The following is an 11,057-nucleotide window of genomic DNA, read 5'->3' as shown; positions in this document are numbered from 1 at the left end:
AAAGTGCAAGTAACCAATCTGTCAGGCAGTGATTTTTCTAAAATGAGCAAGACAATGCAGGTCAAAGCCAAGATTAGACTACAAGAATATAGCAGTCTTGACAAGAAGCAGCTGAAGGTAAGCTGGGAGCATCCTGTGTTAACTTGGGACACGACACTTACAAATTCAAGGCTCTTTTAATGACTGAAGTTTTCCTGTAAAAATAACTTGCTGTATTTGGTATCTGTCATGGTATTTAGAAAAGCTGTGACTTCTAGCCCTGTTAGACGTGCACAGTGAATCTACCTGTAGGCAGGAGTGGTATGAGCAAGTCTCATTTAAGACGTTCCTGAAACTTCAAGCTTTGATGAATAAACAGTTACTAAAGGGTGAGCAGAAGCACTCAAAAAACTTGTACATAGTGAGCAAGTCTGTAACAAAGGGTTAAGAAAAGAGACAGATAGAAAAGAAGGCTGACAAAGAGACACTGAAGAGTCAGAGGAGATTAGTGAGGTCTGGAGATCTGAATAACAGAGAAGTGAGTGTGAAGGAGACAAATGGCACAGAAAGAATTGAGTTCCCAAGTGTGGTAAAGACCAGAATGCTAAAATGAGGTGAGAATTATTCTATTCTACAGTTCAGGCAAGGGAGAAGTTTGCTACCCAGGAAGATGCCACCTCCAACAACCAAAGATACTGGTTCTCAAACTTTACTGCACAGAAGAACACCCTATAATTCAGAGAGGCAGCCTACTCAGAACTCATCTGGCTCACACTAGCATTACCTTCAACTACCTCAGAAATGATGCCCAAAGCAGTCGCAAACAAACTTTCATTTTAATTCATATAAATATGAAAAAGAAATCTAGCAGTTTTAGGAATATACGGGATTGTATCAAAATAAATAAGTATGTGGCATTAACTGCCAAGATGCTGGGAAAGAATGGCATTAGTGAATGATCTTTCCATTTAATTTTTCTGTACTTATGTTGAAGAAAAAACAAAAAAGCTGAAAATTCAAAAAGATTTTGGTGATAACCAACAAAAAAACTAGATTTGAAGAGGTAAGCTTATTATACCAGGGGGACTAGGTAGGAGACTGGAAGGATATGAAACAGGTGGCAACTAAACAATACCGAGGGACCTGGTCTACAGGTGGGTTATGGCTCAGAGTAAGCCAAATGTCCACCAGAAATGGGCAGGCCTTCAAAGAAAGACATAAAAGCAAAGAAAAGGTTGATGATGTTATGTTGAAGAATAAAAGACCCAAGGTTAGCAAACCAACTGTTATCACATAAGAAAAGAAATGCTACAATGTGTCTATGTCTAAGCAATCAGGTGAAGGTGATTATTCCCCCTCCCTGCTCCCAGTAAAAATAAGCAGAGTTCTGGACAAAAGGTCCACACTCTCACTCTCCAACCCACAGGGAGTTCTGGTCCTCACCACAGTGCCTTAGGGAATGGAGCTCCCAGGATGCCCACTTGAGCTGGTTTTCCACAGCATCAAGCTCAGAACTTGGTAATCCCTGAGCTTCTTCTTGGGATACTATCTCCTCCACTAACACTTCCCGTTTTCGTCGACGAAGAGAAACCTGGAAATGACAGGAATTGGTTCAGTTGAGAAGGAATTTGGTGAGAATCAAAACTAAAACACATACCAGAGAAATCATAGAAAACATATGCTGCAGAGGCCTAGAGGGCAAAGCAGCATAAATAATGAAGGGTGGGGGAGAGGAAGCATAAACACAATTCTAATTTAGTTGAGTGGAACTAATTAAGAAGCTGTGAATACTGCTATGCCAGTGCTCCTAACACGGGAAACTTACTGGCTGTCCAGGGTCATCTAGTTCACTCTCTAAATCCTCCAGGACTGTCACTGCCTCCTCTCCATTCTCTGGATGATGCTCTCGAACCCAAGTCTGTAGCTCCTTGGGGAGGATGGCAACAAACTGCTCCAGTACAACCAGCTCCAAGATTTGTTCTTTTGTGTGTGTCTCTGGCCTGAGCCACAGACGGCAAAGTTCTCGAAGCTGGCTCACAGCTTCCCGGGGCCCAGGTGAATCCTGGTATCCAAACTGCCTGAATCTCTGGCGGAAAACCTCCGGGTCAGGAAGATGGTTCCAGGGGATACTTGACCCCTCTTCACCATCAGGATCCTCCTCCAACTTCACTCTCAGAATTTTTTCCTCTTCATCTGGAGTTGGGATGATAAGTATTGAATCCTCTTCCACTGACTGTGCAGACATCCTGATTTATAATACTTCAAGGAAAGACAATCAAGGCAAGATACCTTAGGGAAATACCCAGTTTTCTTCACAGGCACTCCTGAGGCACAAGAAATGAAAAATATATAAATGACTAAATATTCTAAGAACCTGGACACAGACTGATTAAAGGAAATAAAAATGTATTCTTTTACTAGATTAAAAATTCCAATCAATAACCTGAACCAGAAGTTTCCAAACTACAGCTCATGGCCAAATCTGGCCTGCTGCCCATTTTTATACAATGCGTATACTAAGAATAGTTTTCACACTTGTACATGGTTGGAAAAAAATCAAAAGAACACTCCATGACATGTGAAAATGACATGAAATTAAATCGTCTGTCTCTATAAATAATTTTATTCATTTGTTCACACTACAATAGCAGAGTTGAGTACTTGCAGTAGGCACTATAGGGCACGAGAAACCTAATATCTACCCTGGTCCTTTAGAGATCAAGTTTGCCAATCTATGATGAACAAAACCTATTTCAACAATCAAAAGAATCCAAGTTAAGAACCAGCCCTTCTCAGTGTTACCCAAATGCATCTGACCCTTGAACACATTATCTACAATTCAGTACTGGTGTTCCTTGACATACTTAGGTCATCTCAAAAGCAGGGACTGCTTTTTTATTATCTGTTTAAAAATTTTTTTTCACAAAACGTTTAAGGGTTATTTTTTAAATGTTTAAGAACTCCTAGGACTTTAAATATACGTTAAAAAAAATTCACTTGCTCAGGAACAGATAATAATGTTGGAAAAAAGTAACCACTATGTGCCATAAAATTTAACTATTTTTCAGTTACCCTCCACACCATAAATACCTTTAAATTAGGAACGACAGGCATTAATCAGCAAATTCTAGGGAAAAAAAGCACCTCAAAACACCTTTGTGGTGCAGATTCTTCCGCTGACACTGGATGACTCACAATCTCCCCAGCTATTACCTTCATGGAAACCTTGTGCTATTTCTGATCCTTTCCTTGGTATTTGCACAGTCATGCCCATGCCATTGTCTACAACCCGTTAAGAATGAGCCACGCAGCTGCTCAGTGTACCCATTCAGGCCCCAGGTTATGAAAGCTAATCATTTCCAAAATCTTCCTGTAACCCTACCAAAACTAGGAATCAGAAAAGACCTTATCGGTAACATACACACAAGTTTAATTAAACACTCTGGAGTGTGGCGGCCTTATAAACAGGTAGCTTTGGCCTATAGATCTGTTTCTATTCCAAGACCCTACCTTACTACGGCTCAAGCATTCTATAGAAAAGAAATTTCTCTTCCTTTCACGTTCTCAAACAGCACCCTGGCGGTGGGATGTGAGGAGGTGCGGGAAGCGCAGGCCCGCGGTCCCGACCGTCTTTGGGCGGAGACTCCCGACCCAGGTGACCTCCCCACGCACTCCTGCAGAGTGCTGCTGCGAACCGCGCCCCCACCCCAACGACGTCAGCCCCTTTTCCCCGCACTCGCAGCAGGCGGGTTTCCTCAGACCGAATGCCACCCGGCCACAACAGCAAACGAGCCGCGGCACTTCCGCCCGCGGCCGGCTGAACTACAAGTCCCGGCAGGCCCCGCGCGAGACCCGCCCACTCCCACCTCCGCCCGAAAAGAATCCCAGAACTCTCCGCGAGATGCCAGGGCCTCGAAATAGAACAAAACCGGCCGATGGGGGAGGGGAAGTCGGGGGTCGCGAAGGACACAAGAGATGGAGGACTCTTCGAGGGTGCTGAAGGCCCGATCTGGCTTTCTGTCTTCCCTTGCCCGTCCCACAACTGCCGGGCACGGAGACCGCGGCCTGTCCCCCGCGCCTCTGGAAGAAGCCGAGGAAGGTTCCCGCCAGGCTTCTTCGCTGACTCTTGCCAAGCAGACTGCAGCCCCCAGGCCAGCGTCCCCCTCACACCCTTCCCCCAACTCGCGCAAACCTCGGGCTCGGGAACCACAGCCGCTTCGCTGTCTTCGGCCGACGCAGAAACGCCGCTAACAAGCCGTTTCCCAGCAGCCCCCGGCGCGGACTGCTTCCGGTCTGTGGGCCCCAGGAGGCGGGGGGAGGCGAAGCCCCACGTTGCCATGGAGATGCGCTCCGGGAAGGGGGAAGGGCTGTCCAACGACAATGACTGCTTTGAGGCTGCGCTTGGCCTCGCGCCTCCCTCCCCCGGTATCCTAGCCTTCTGGGTTCCGCTTGAAAGACAAGGAAAAGAAAGAATTCTGCCACTAAGACAGTCTTACGGTTTCATAAGCCTCTTCACACGCATTATCTCATGTGATCTTCACAGTAGTTCTCTGAAAGAAGTATTATGAATATTTATGAATGTTAATTACATTGTACCAGGCACTGTCACCGTGCTTTACATGTAATTTCATTTTCACAACAACGCTGAGATAGTAAGAACTTTTGTTATTCCCATTTTACAGCTGAGATCATCGAGGTACAAGTAAATAGCTTGCCGAGTGCTCATAACTGGTAAGCGGGAAGCAAGATTTGAAACCAAGGCATGACACTCACCTTTGCCTCCTACTTGCTATGCCACAGAACTTTATTATGACCAGTTTACTTGTCAGGGAAACAAGATGAGACTCTTAACCAAGAGCTTTGGCAGTGAGCTCACATTGAATTTGAAGAATGCGTGGTCATTTTCTGACTTGAGGCTTGACAGTTTATATTACAAAGCAGCTGCCAAAGTGATCGTTTAAAAACAGAAATCAGACAACTTCATTCCTCTATTTAAAGACATCTGATGGATCCCTAACCACCTTACTCCTCCTTGTGCTCAGTTGCTCAGTTGTGTCCTACTCTTTGCCACCCTATGGACTGTATCTGGCCAAGCTGCTCTGTCCTTGGGATTTTTCAGGTAAGAATACTGGAGTGGGTTGCCACTTCCTCCTCCAGGGGAATCTTCCCCTACTGCCTTAATTATGGCATTCCTTACATTTTCCTGTAAGACCCCACTAGTCTGTTCCCTGCCCCCACCCCCACTCTCCAACTCTATAGGCTCATTGTGGTCTGGATCCTCAGCCTTCCTGACCACCTTTTCTCCTGGAAGCCTCCCCATTCTCATAGCGCTGGGTAGAAGTGATCTCATTTATTCACTTCTCTATTTTTTTGTTTGTTTGTTTTGCTTTTGTCCATAAGATCCATATAGGCAGAGACCTTGCCTGTCTTATTCACCACGGTATCTCCACATATTAATCCCAGGATACTGACTGCCTGGTACATGGTTGTTGGTCAGTCGCCAAGTCGGGTCTGATTGTGACCCCATGAACTGCAGCACACCTGGCTCCTCTGTCCTTCACTATCTCCCAGAGTTTGCTCAAATTCATGCCCATTGAGTCAGTGACGCCATCCAACCATCTCATCCTCTGCCACCCCCTTCTCCTTTTGCCTTCAATCTTTCCCAGCATCAGGGTCTTTTCCAATGAGTTGGCTCTTTGAATCAGGTGGCCAAAGTATTGGAGCTTCAGCTTAGTGTCAGTCCTTCCAAAGGATATTCAGAGTTGATTTCCTTTAGGATTGACTAGAGAACTCGGTAAATATTTGTTGATTAAATGAATAAAGTGTGGGTTGCTCAGATTGCTGCGTTTACTAGGTCACATGTCAGGCCTCAGAAACCACAAAGAAAGAGCCCTGTTGTTTAAGGTCTGTGTTAGAAGTGCAGGTCCAGCCTTTCAGAAGCATTCCAAGATCCTCAGGCTTCAGCTTTCTGCCTCTTCGGGAAAGTTCCCTTTGCAAAGAGCCCTCAGTCTGCTGGACTGGTGAATGAGAGAGCTCACGAGTTAGCAGCTGATGGTATAGTACTCCTCTACTCTCTGACTGGAGCTTTGCCCCCCAATACCCCTGCTACTTCTGATGACTCATCTCTCTTCATTTAGGAAGTTTCTAAAATCTTCACTTTTTTTCTTTCCTACTTGGCTATTGCCACCAACCTACTTGGCTGCTCTTCCCAACCGTTCTCTCTTTGGTGACTCTAAAAGCTAGCTCATGTTATTTTTCAGAGACAAGCCAAAATTTAATTTCTCAAGGTTCATGCTGTGTGCTTTAGAAGCATTTGATGGAGGATCTTGTATATACATTTGTAATAGATAAAAAATAAACCAGATTGAAAATCCTTTTTCTTTCTTTTTAAAAGCAAGCCATGTACCAAGTTCTTTGGCCCAAATTGTGTAGGATAAGTTAAATTGCATTCTATTAACCAATATGAGTGTATTTCTGTATGTATTAAGTGTGCTTGCATGCATGCTAAGTCGCCTCAGTCTTGTCCAACTTTTTGTGACCCTATGGACCACAGCCCACCAGGCTCCTCTGCCCATGGAATTTTCCAGGCAAGAATACTGGAGTGGATTGCCATGCCCTCCTCCAGGGGGCCTTCCCAACCCAGGATTGAACCTGCATCTCTTATGTCACCTGCACTGGCAGGTGGGTTTTCTGTAAGTATAGCTATGTCGAAGTAAAGTTTTAAAAGGCAATAAATAAATAAAAGCTAGCTCAAGGCATTTTTCTTTTATTTTGTCTTGCTTTAAGTGTTTGTTTGTTTGTTTGTTTTGCTTTAAGTGTTTTTACATCTAGTTAATGCTGGGAAACTAAAAACATACACATCAAACAGAAGTACTTGAACAGATTAAAAATGTTAAAATTTAACAAAACCCTTTGCCTGGGATTCATTCTATCATTCCTAATTCTTTCTGAGAGAGTAAATAAAATCACAATGAGTTTTTCTTCTCTAATTTACTCATTTGAGAGCAGGGACTATCAACCTTGGTTTTGAAACCCCATCCTCTGAGTCCCAGGTTCGATTCCTCGGTCAGGAAGATCCCCTGGAGAAGGAAATGGCTACGCACTCTGGTATTCGTGCCTGGAGAATTCCATGGAGAGAGGAGCCTACAGTCCATGGGGTCACAAAGCGTCGGACACGACTGATTGACTAACATTTTCACTTTCAAAGGAAAAAGTCACAGACTTTATTTTCTTGGGCTCCAAAATCACTATGGACAGTGACTGCAGCTGTGAAATTAAAAGATGCTTTCTCCTTGGAAGAAAAGCTATGACACACCTAGACAGCGTATTAAAAAGCAGAGACATTACGTTGCTGGCAAAGGTCTATATACTCAAAGCTATGGTTTTTCCAGTGGTCATGTATGGATGTGAGAATTTTGACTGTAAAGAAGGCTGAAAGCTGAAGAGTTAATGCTTTTGAACTGTGGTGTTGGAGAAGACTCTTGAGAGTCCCTTGGACAGAAAGGAGATCCAACCAGTCCATCCTAAAGGAAATCAGTCCTGAATATTCATTGGAAGGACTGATGCTGAAGCTGAAACTCCAATACTTTGGCTACCTGATATGAAGAACTGACTCACTGGAAAAGACCTTGATGCTGGGAAAAATTGAAGACAGGAGGAGAAGGGGATGACAGAGGATGAGATGGTTGGATGGCATCACTGACTCTAATAGACATGAATTTGAGCAAGCTCTGGGAGTTGGTGATGAAGAGGGAGGCCTGGCGTGCTTCAGTCCGTGGGGTCACAAAGGGTCAGACATGACTGAGCAACTGAACTGAACTGAGTAACTGAACAACAACACTGTGCTCAGCCATAGGTAATAAGTTGTGATTGAGCTAAGCAATTCATGACTTATTTGTTTCCCTTTGCTGTGAACTCACTTTGCCTAGCTGGAAATGGTCATATGATTCAGTTCATGGTCAATGGGATATAAGGGAAAGTAGTCTCATTTATATCTCAATGAGATATAAAGAAAAGTGTCTTTCAAGAAATTTATCTAACTCATATAAGCTGTCAGCTGTATTAGCATAAAGTTCATAATATTCCCTTAATATACTGTCTACAGGGTCAGTAGTGATGTCTCCTTTTTCATTCCTGAAATTGGTAGTCTTGTTTATTTTTCTGTATATGTGTTGCTTGAAGTTTATCAATTTTATTCATCTTTAAAGGAAACAACTTTTGGTTTTGTTTATTTGCTCTATTATTTTGTTTTTTATTTCATGGGGTTCTTCTCTTTTTAAAATAAATTAATAGTAAAATTAGTTCTGCTTTTAGCAGATAGCTCTAAGAGTTTTAATACATGTATAAATTATGAAACTATCACCAAAATCATAATATATGATAGTTCTGTCATTCCACAAATCTCCCTCAAGATGTACTTACAACTTTTCTACTCCATAACCCATGACAACCACTGGTTTGCATGTGTGAATGCCAAGTTGACTCAGTTATGTCTGACTCTTTGTGACCCTTGGACTGTAGCCCACCAGGCTCCTCTGTCCATAGGGTTCTCCAGGCAAGAATACTGGAGTGGGTTGCCATGCCCTCCTCCAGAACCACTGGTTTATTATCCATCAAAATAGTTTTGACTTTTACACAGTGTAATATAAATGGAATCATAAAGTATTTAACCTTTTACATAACTTTCATTAAGTATAATAACTTTGAGATTCATCTACGTTGTTACGTGTCTCAATTGTTCATTTCATTTTATTGCTGCATATTGCTGAGTAGGATTTTACTGTAGGTATCGTTTGTTTGTCCAGTTAAGCATTGAAGGACTTTTGGGTTAATTCCAGATTTGGGCGATTTTAAATAGAGTTTCCCTGGTAGCTCAGACAGTAAAGAATCTGCATGCAATGCAGGAGACCTGGCTTTGATCCCTGGATCAGGAAGATCCCCTGGAGAAGGGAATGGCTACCCACTCCAATATTCTTGCCTGAAGAATTCCATGGACAGAGGAGCCTGGGATTGCATGGGGTCACACTCCATGGGGTTGCAAAAGAGTTGGACACGACTGAGCGACTAATACACGTGCACAGTATAAATATTAGTGGACTGGCTTTGTGATCATAAGTTTTTATCTCTCTGGAGTGAATATCTAGAAGTGGAATTGCTGGGTCATATAATTTTTGGACTGAAAGTTTGTGCCCACTTCCCAAACTCACTAGCTGAGGCCCTAACTCACAGTGTAATAATATTTGAAGCTGGGCACTTTGGGAGGTAATTAAGTTTATATATGGTCATGAGGGTGGGATTAGTTCCCTTATAAAAGACACACACAGGGCTGCTTCCTCTGTTTCTCTACCATGTGAGGACAAGGCATAACGATGGCCATCTGCAAGCCAGGAAGAGAGCCCCCACCTGGGAACCAAATTCAGTTCAGTTCAGTCTCTCGGTCGTGTCTGACTCTTTGAGACCCCACGGACTGCAGCACACCAGGCCTCCCTCTCCATCACCAACTCCCAGAGCTTGCTCAAACTAATGTCCATCAAGTCGATGATGCCATCCAACAGTCTCATCCTCTGTCATCCTCTTCTTCTCCTCCTGCCTTCAGTCATTCCCAGCATCAGGGTTTTTTTCCAGTGAGTCAGTTCTTTGCATCAAGTGGCCAAAATATTGGAGTTTCAGCTTCAGCATCAGTCCTTCCAATGAATATTCAGGACTGATTTCCTTTAGGATGGGCTGGTTTGATCTCCTTACAGTCCAGGGGACTCTCAAGAGTCTTCTCCAACACCACAGTTCAAAAGCATCAATTCTTTGGTGCTTAGCTTTCTTTATAGTCCAGCTCTCACATCCATACATGACCACTGGAAAAACCATTGCTTTGACTAGGCGGACCTTTGTTGGCAAAGGAATGTCTCTTCTTTTTAATATGCTGTCTAGGTTTGTCATAGCTTTTCTTCTAAGGAGCAAGCATCTTTTAATTTCATGGGTGCAGTCACCATCTGCAGTGATGTTGGAGCCCAAGATAATGATGTCTGTCACTGTTTTCATTGTTTCCCCATCTATTTGCCATGAAGTGATGGGACCAGATTCTATGATTTTAGTTTTTTGAATGCTGAGTTTTAAGCCAGCTTTTTCACTCTTCTCTTTCATTTTCATCACGAGGCTCTTTAGTTCCTCTTCACTTTCTACCATAAGGGTGGTATCATCTGCATGTCTGAGGTTATTGATATTTCTCCCAGCAATCTTGATCCCCGCTTATGCTTCATCCAGCCCGGCATTTTGCATGATGTACTCTGCATATAAGTTAAATAAGCAGGGTGACAGGGAACCAAATTAACACCTTTACTTTGGACTTTCCAAATTCCAGAACTGTAAGAACAAACTTGCTATTTAAGCCACCAGTGTATGATATTTTGTTATAGCAGCTGGAGCTAATATATATGATTTTTTTAGTTTGAATAAATTGAATTTTTAAATTAAAGAAATATTGAGCTAAAACCAAAATTTGGTACATAAAGAATGAATCTGGAAAATCACGATTAAAAATTATATCTCTCTATATTCTTTTAATAGAGTGTTTGACAGAGGAAAATGTTTGATGAACTCCAATTTATCCATTTTTAAATTTTATTCCTTGGGACTTCCCTGGTGGTCCAGTGCTAAGTCTTCGAGTTCTCAGTGCAGGGGGCCTGGGTTTGATCCCTGGTCAGGGAACTAGATCCCTTGTGCCACAGCTAAGAGTTCACGTGTTGCAACTAAAGACTCCACATGTCCCAAAGAAGATCGAAGATCCTGTGTGCCACAACCAAGACCCAGTACAGTCAAATACATAAATATTTTAAAAATAAATAAAAGCAGTGAGGATTGGCACCAAGCTTCTGGGACCAAAGCTCCTCTGAGCAGAATGAAGTGTTCCCCTCTCTCTTAAAGTGCCTGCCCCATGTCCTCTGTCATTGCTGTGCTGCTATCATTGCCACTGTCACAGGGAGAGAAGTTGAATGAAGAAAAAAAGATATGGAACTTCCCTTATGCTCTCTGACCCTTAAGAACCCGTTTCCCATCCCTTGGGGTTCTCTGTGGGCACTTCTGGG

General features: G+C 43.1%; 2 protein-coding genes across 5 annotated transcripts in view; one reads left to right on the top strand and one right to left on the bottom strand.

Annotated features, from left to right (window-relative positions):
• The window catches only part of ZNF24 (zinc finger protein 24), a 37,195-nt gene extending 32,937 nt beyond the window's left edge, over nucleotides 1-4,258 (bottom strand). For 3 of the 4 annotated variants that reach the window (XR_014074783.1, XM_081562451.1, XM_081562449.1), the window contains exons 1-3: nucleotides 4,172-4,258; nucleotides 1,805-2,303; nucleotides 1,423-1,570 (exon numbers count right to left, since the gene is read on the bottom strand). Coding sequence is in view for 3 of the 4 variants with exons in the window: in XM_081562451.1 (XP_081418577.1) it covers nucleotides 1,423-1,570; nucleotides 1,805-2,224 (568 nt within the window). In the remaining variant the exon portion in view is untranslated. Of the gene's footprint in view, nucleotides 1-1,422; nucleotides 1,571-1,804; nucleotides 2,304-3,489; nucleotides 3,633-4,171 lie in introns of those variants that run through there. The other variant, XM_081562450.1, reaches the window with a different exon arrangement.
• LOC145534596 (uncharacterized) lies at nucleotides 2,297-6,737 on the top strand. The gene is made up of 2 exons (XM_081562461.1): nucleotides 2,297-5,098; nucleotides 6,567-6,737. Exon 1 carries the CDS (start codon nucleotides 3,915-3,917, stop codon nucleotides 4,545-4,547), a length of 633 nt encoding a protein of 210 aa, XP_081418587.1. The 5' UTR covers nucleotides 2,297-3,914; the 3' UTR covers nucleotides 4,548-5,098; nucleotides 6,567-6,737.
• The last annotated feature ends 4,320 nt before the right edge of the window (nucleotides 6,738-11,057 follow it).

Source organism: Giraffa tippelskirchi, chromosome 14 (assembly GCF_054371585.1).
Source record: "Giraffa tippelskirchi isolate mGirTip1 chromosome 14, T2T-mGirTip1v1.2.pri, whole genome shotgun sequence".
In the NCBI taxonomy this organism is placed as follows: Eukaryota; Metazoa; Chordata; class Mammalia; order Artiodactyla; family Giraffidae; genus Giraffa; species Giraffa tippelskirchi.
The sequence above is the reverse complement of the archived record's forward strand: the minus strand, read 5'-3'. Positions and strand labels throughout refer to the sequence as shown.

Excerpts from the sequence above, each read along its gene's own strand:
- LOC145534596 (XM_081562461.1), top strand. The coding sequence starts at position 3,915 with ATGGGGGAGGGGAAGTCGGGGGTCGCGAAGGACACAAGAGATGGAGGA.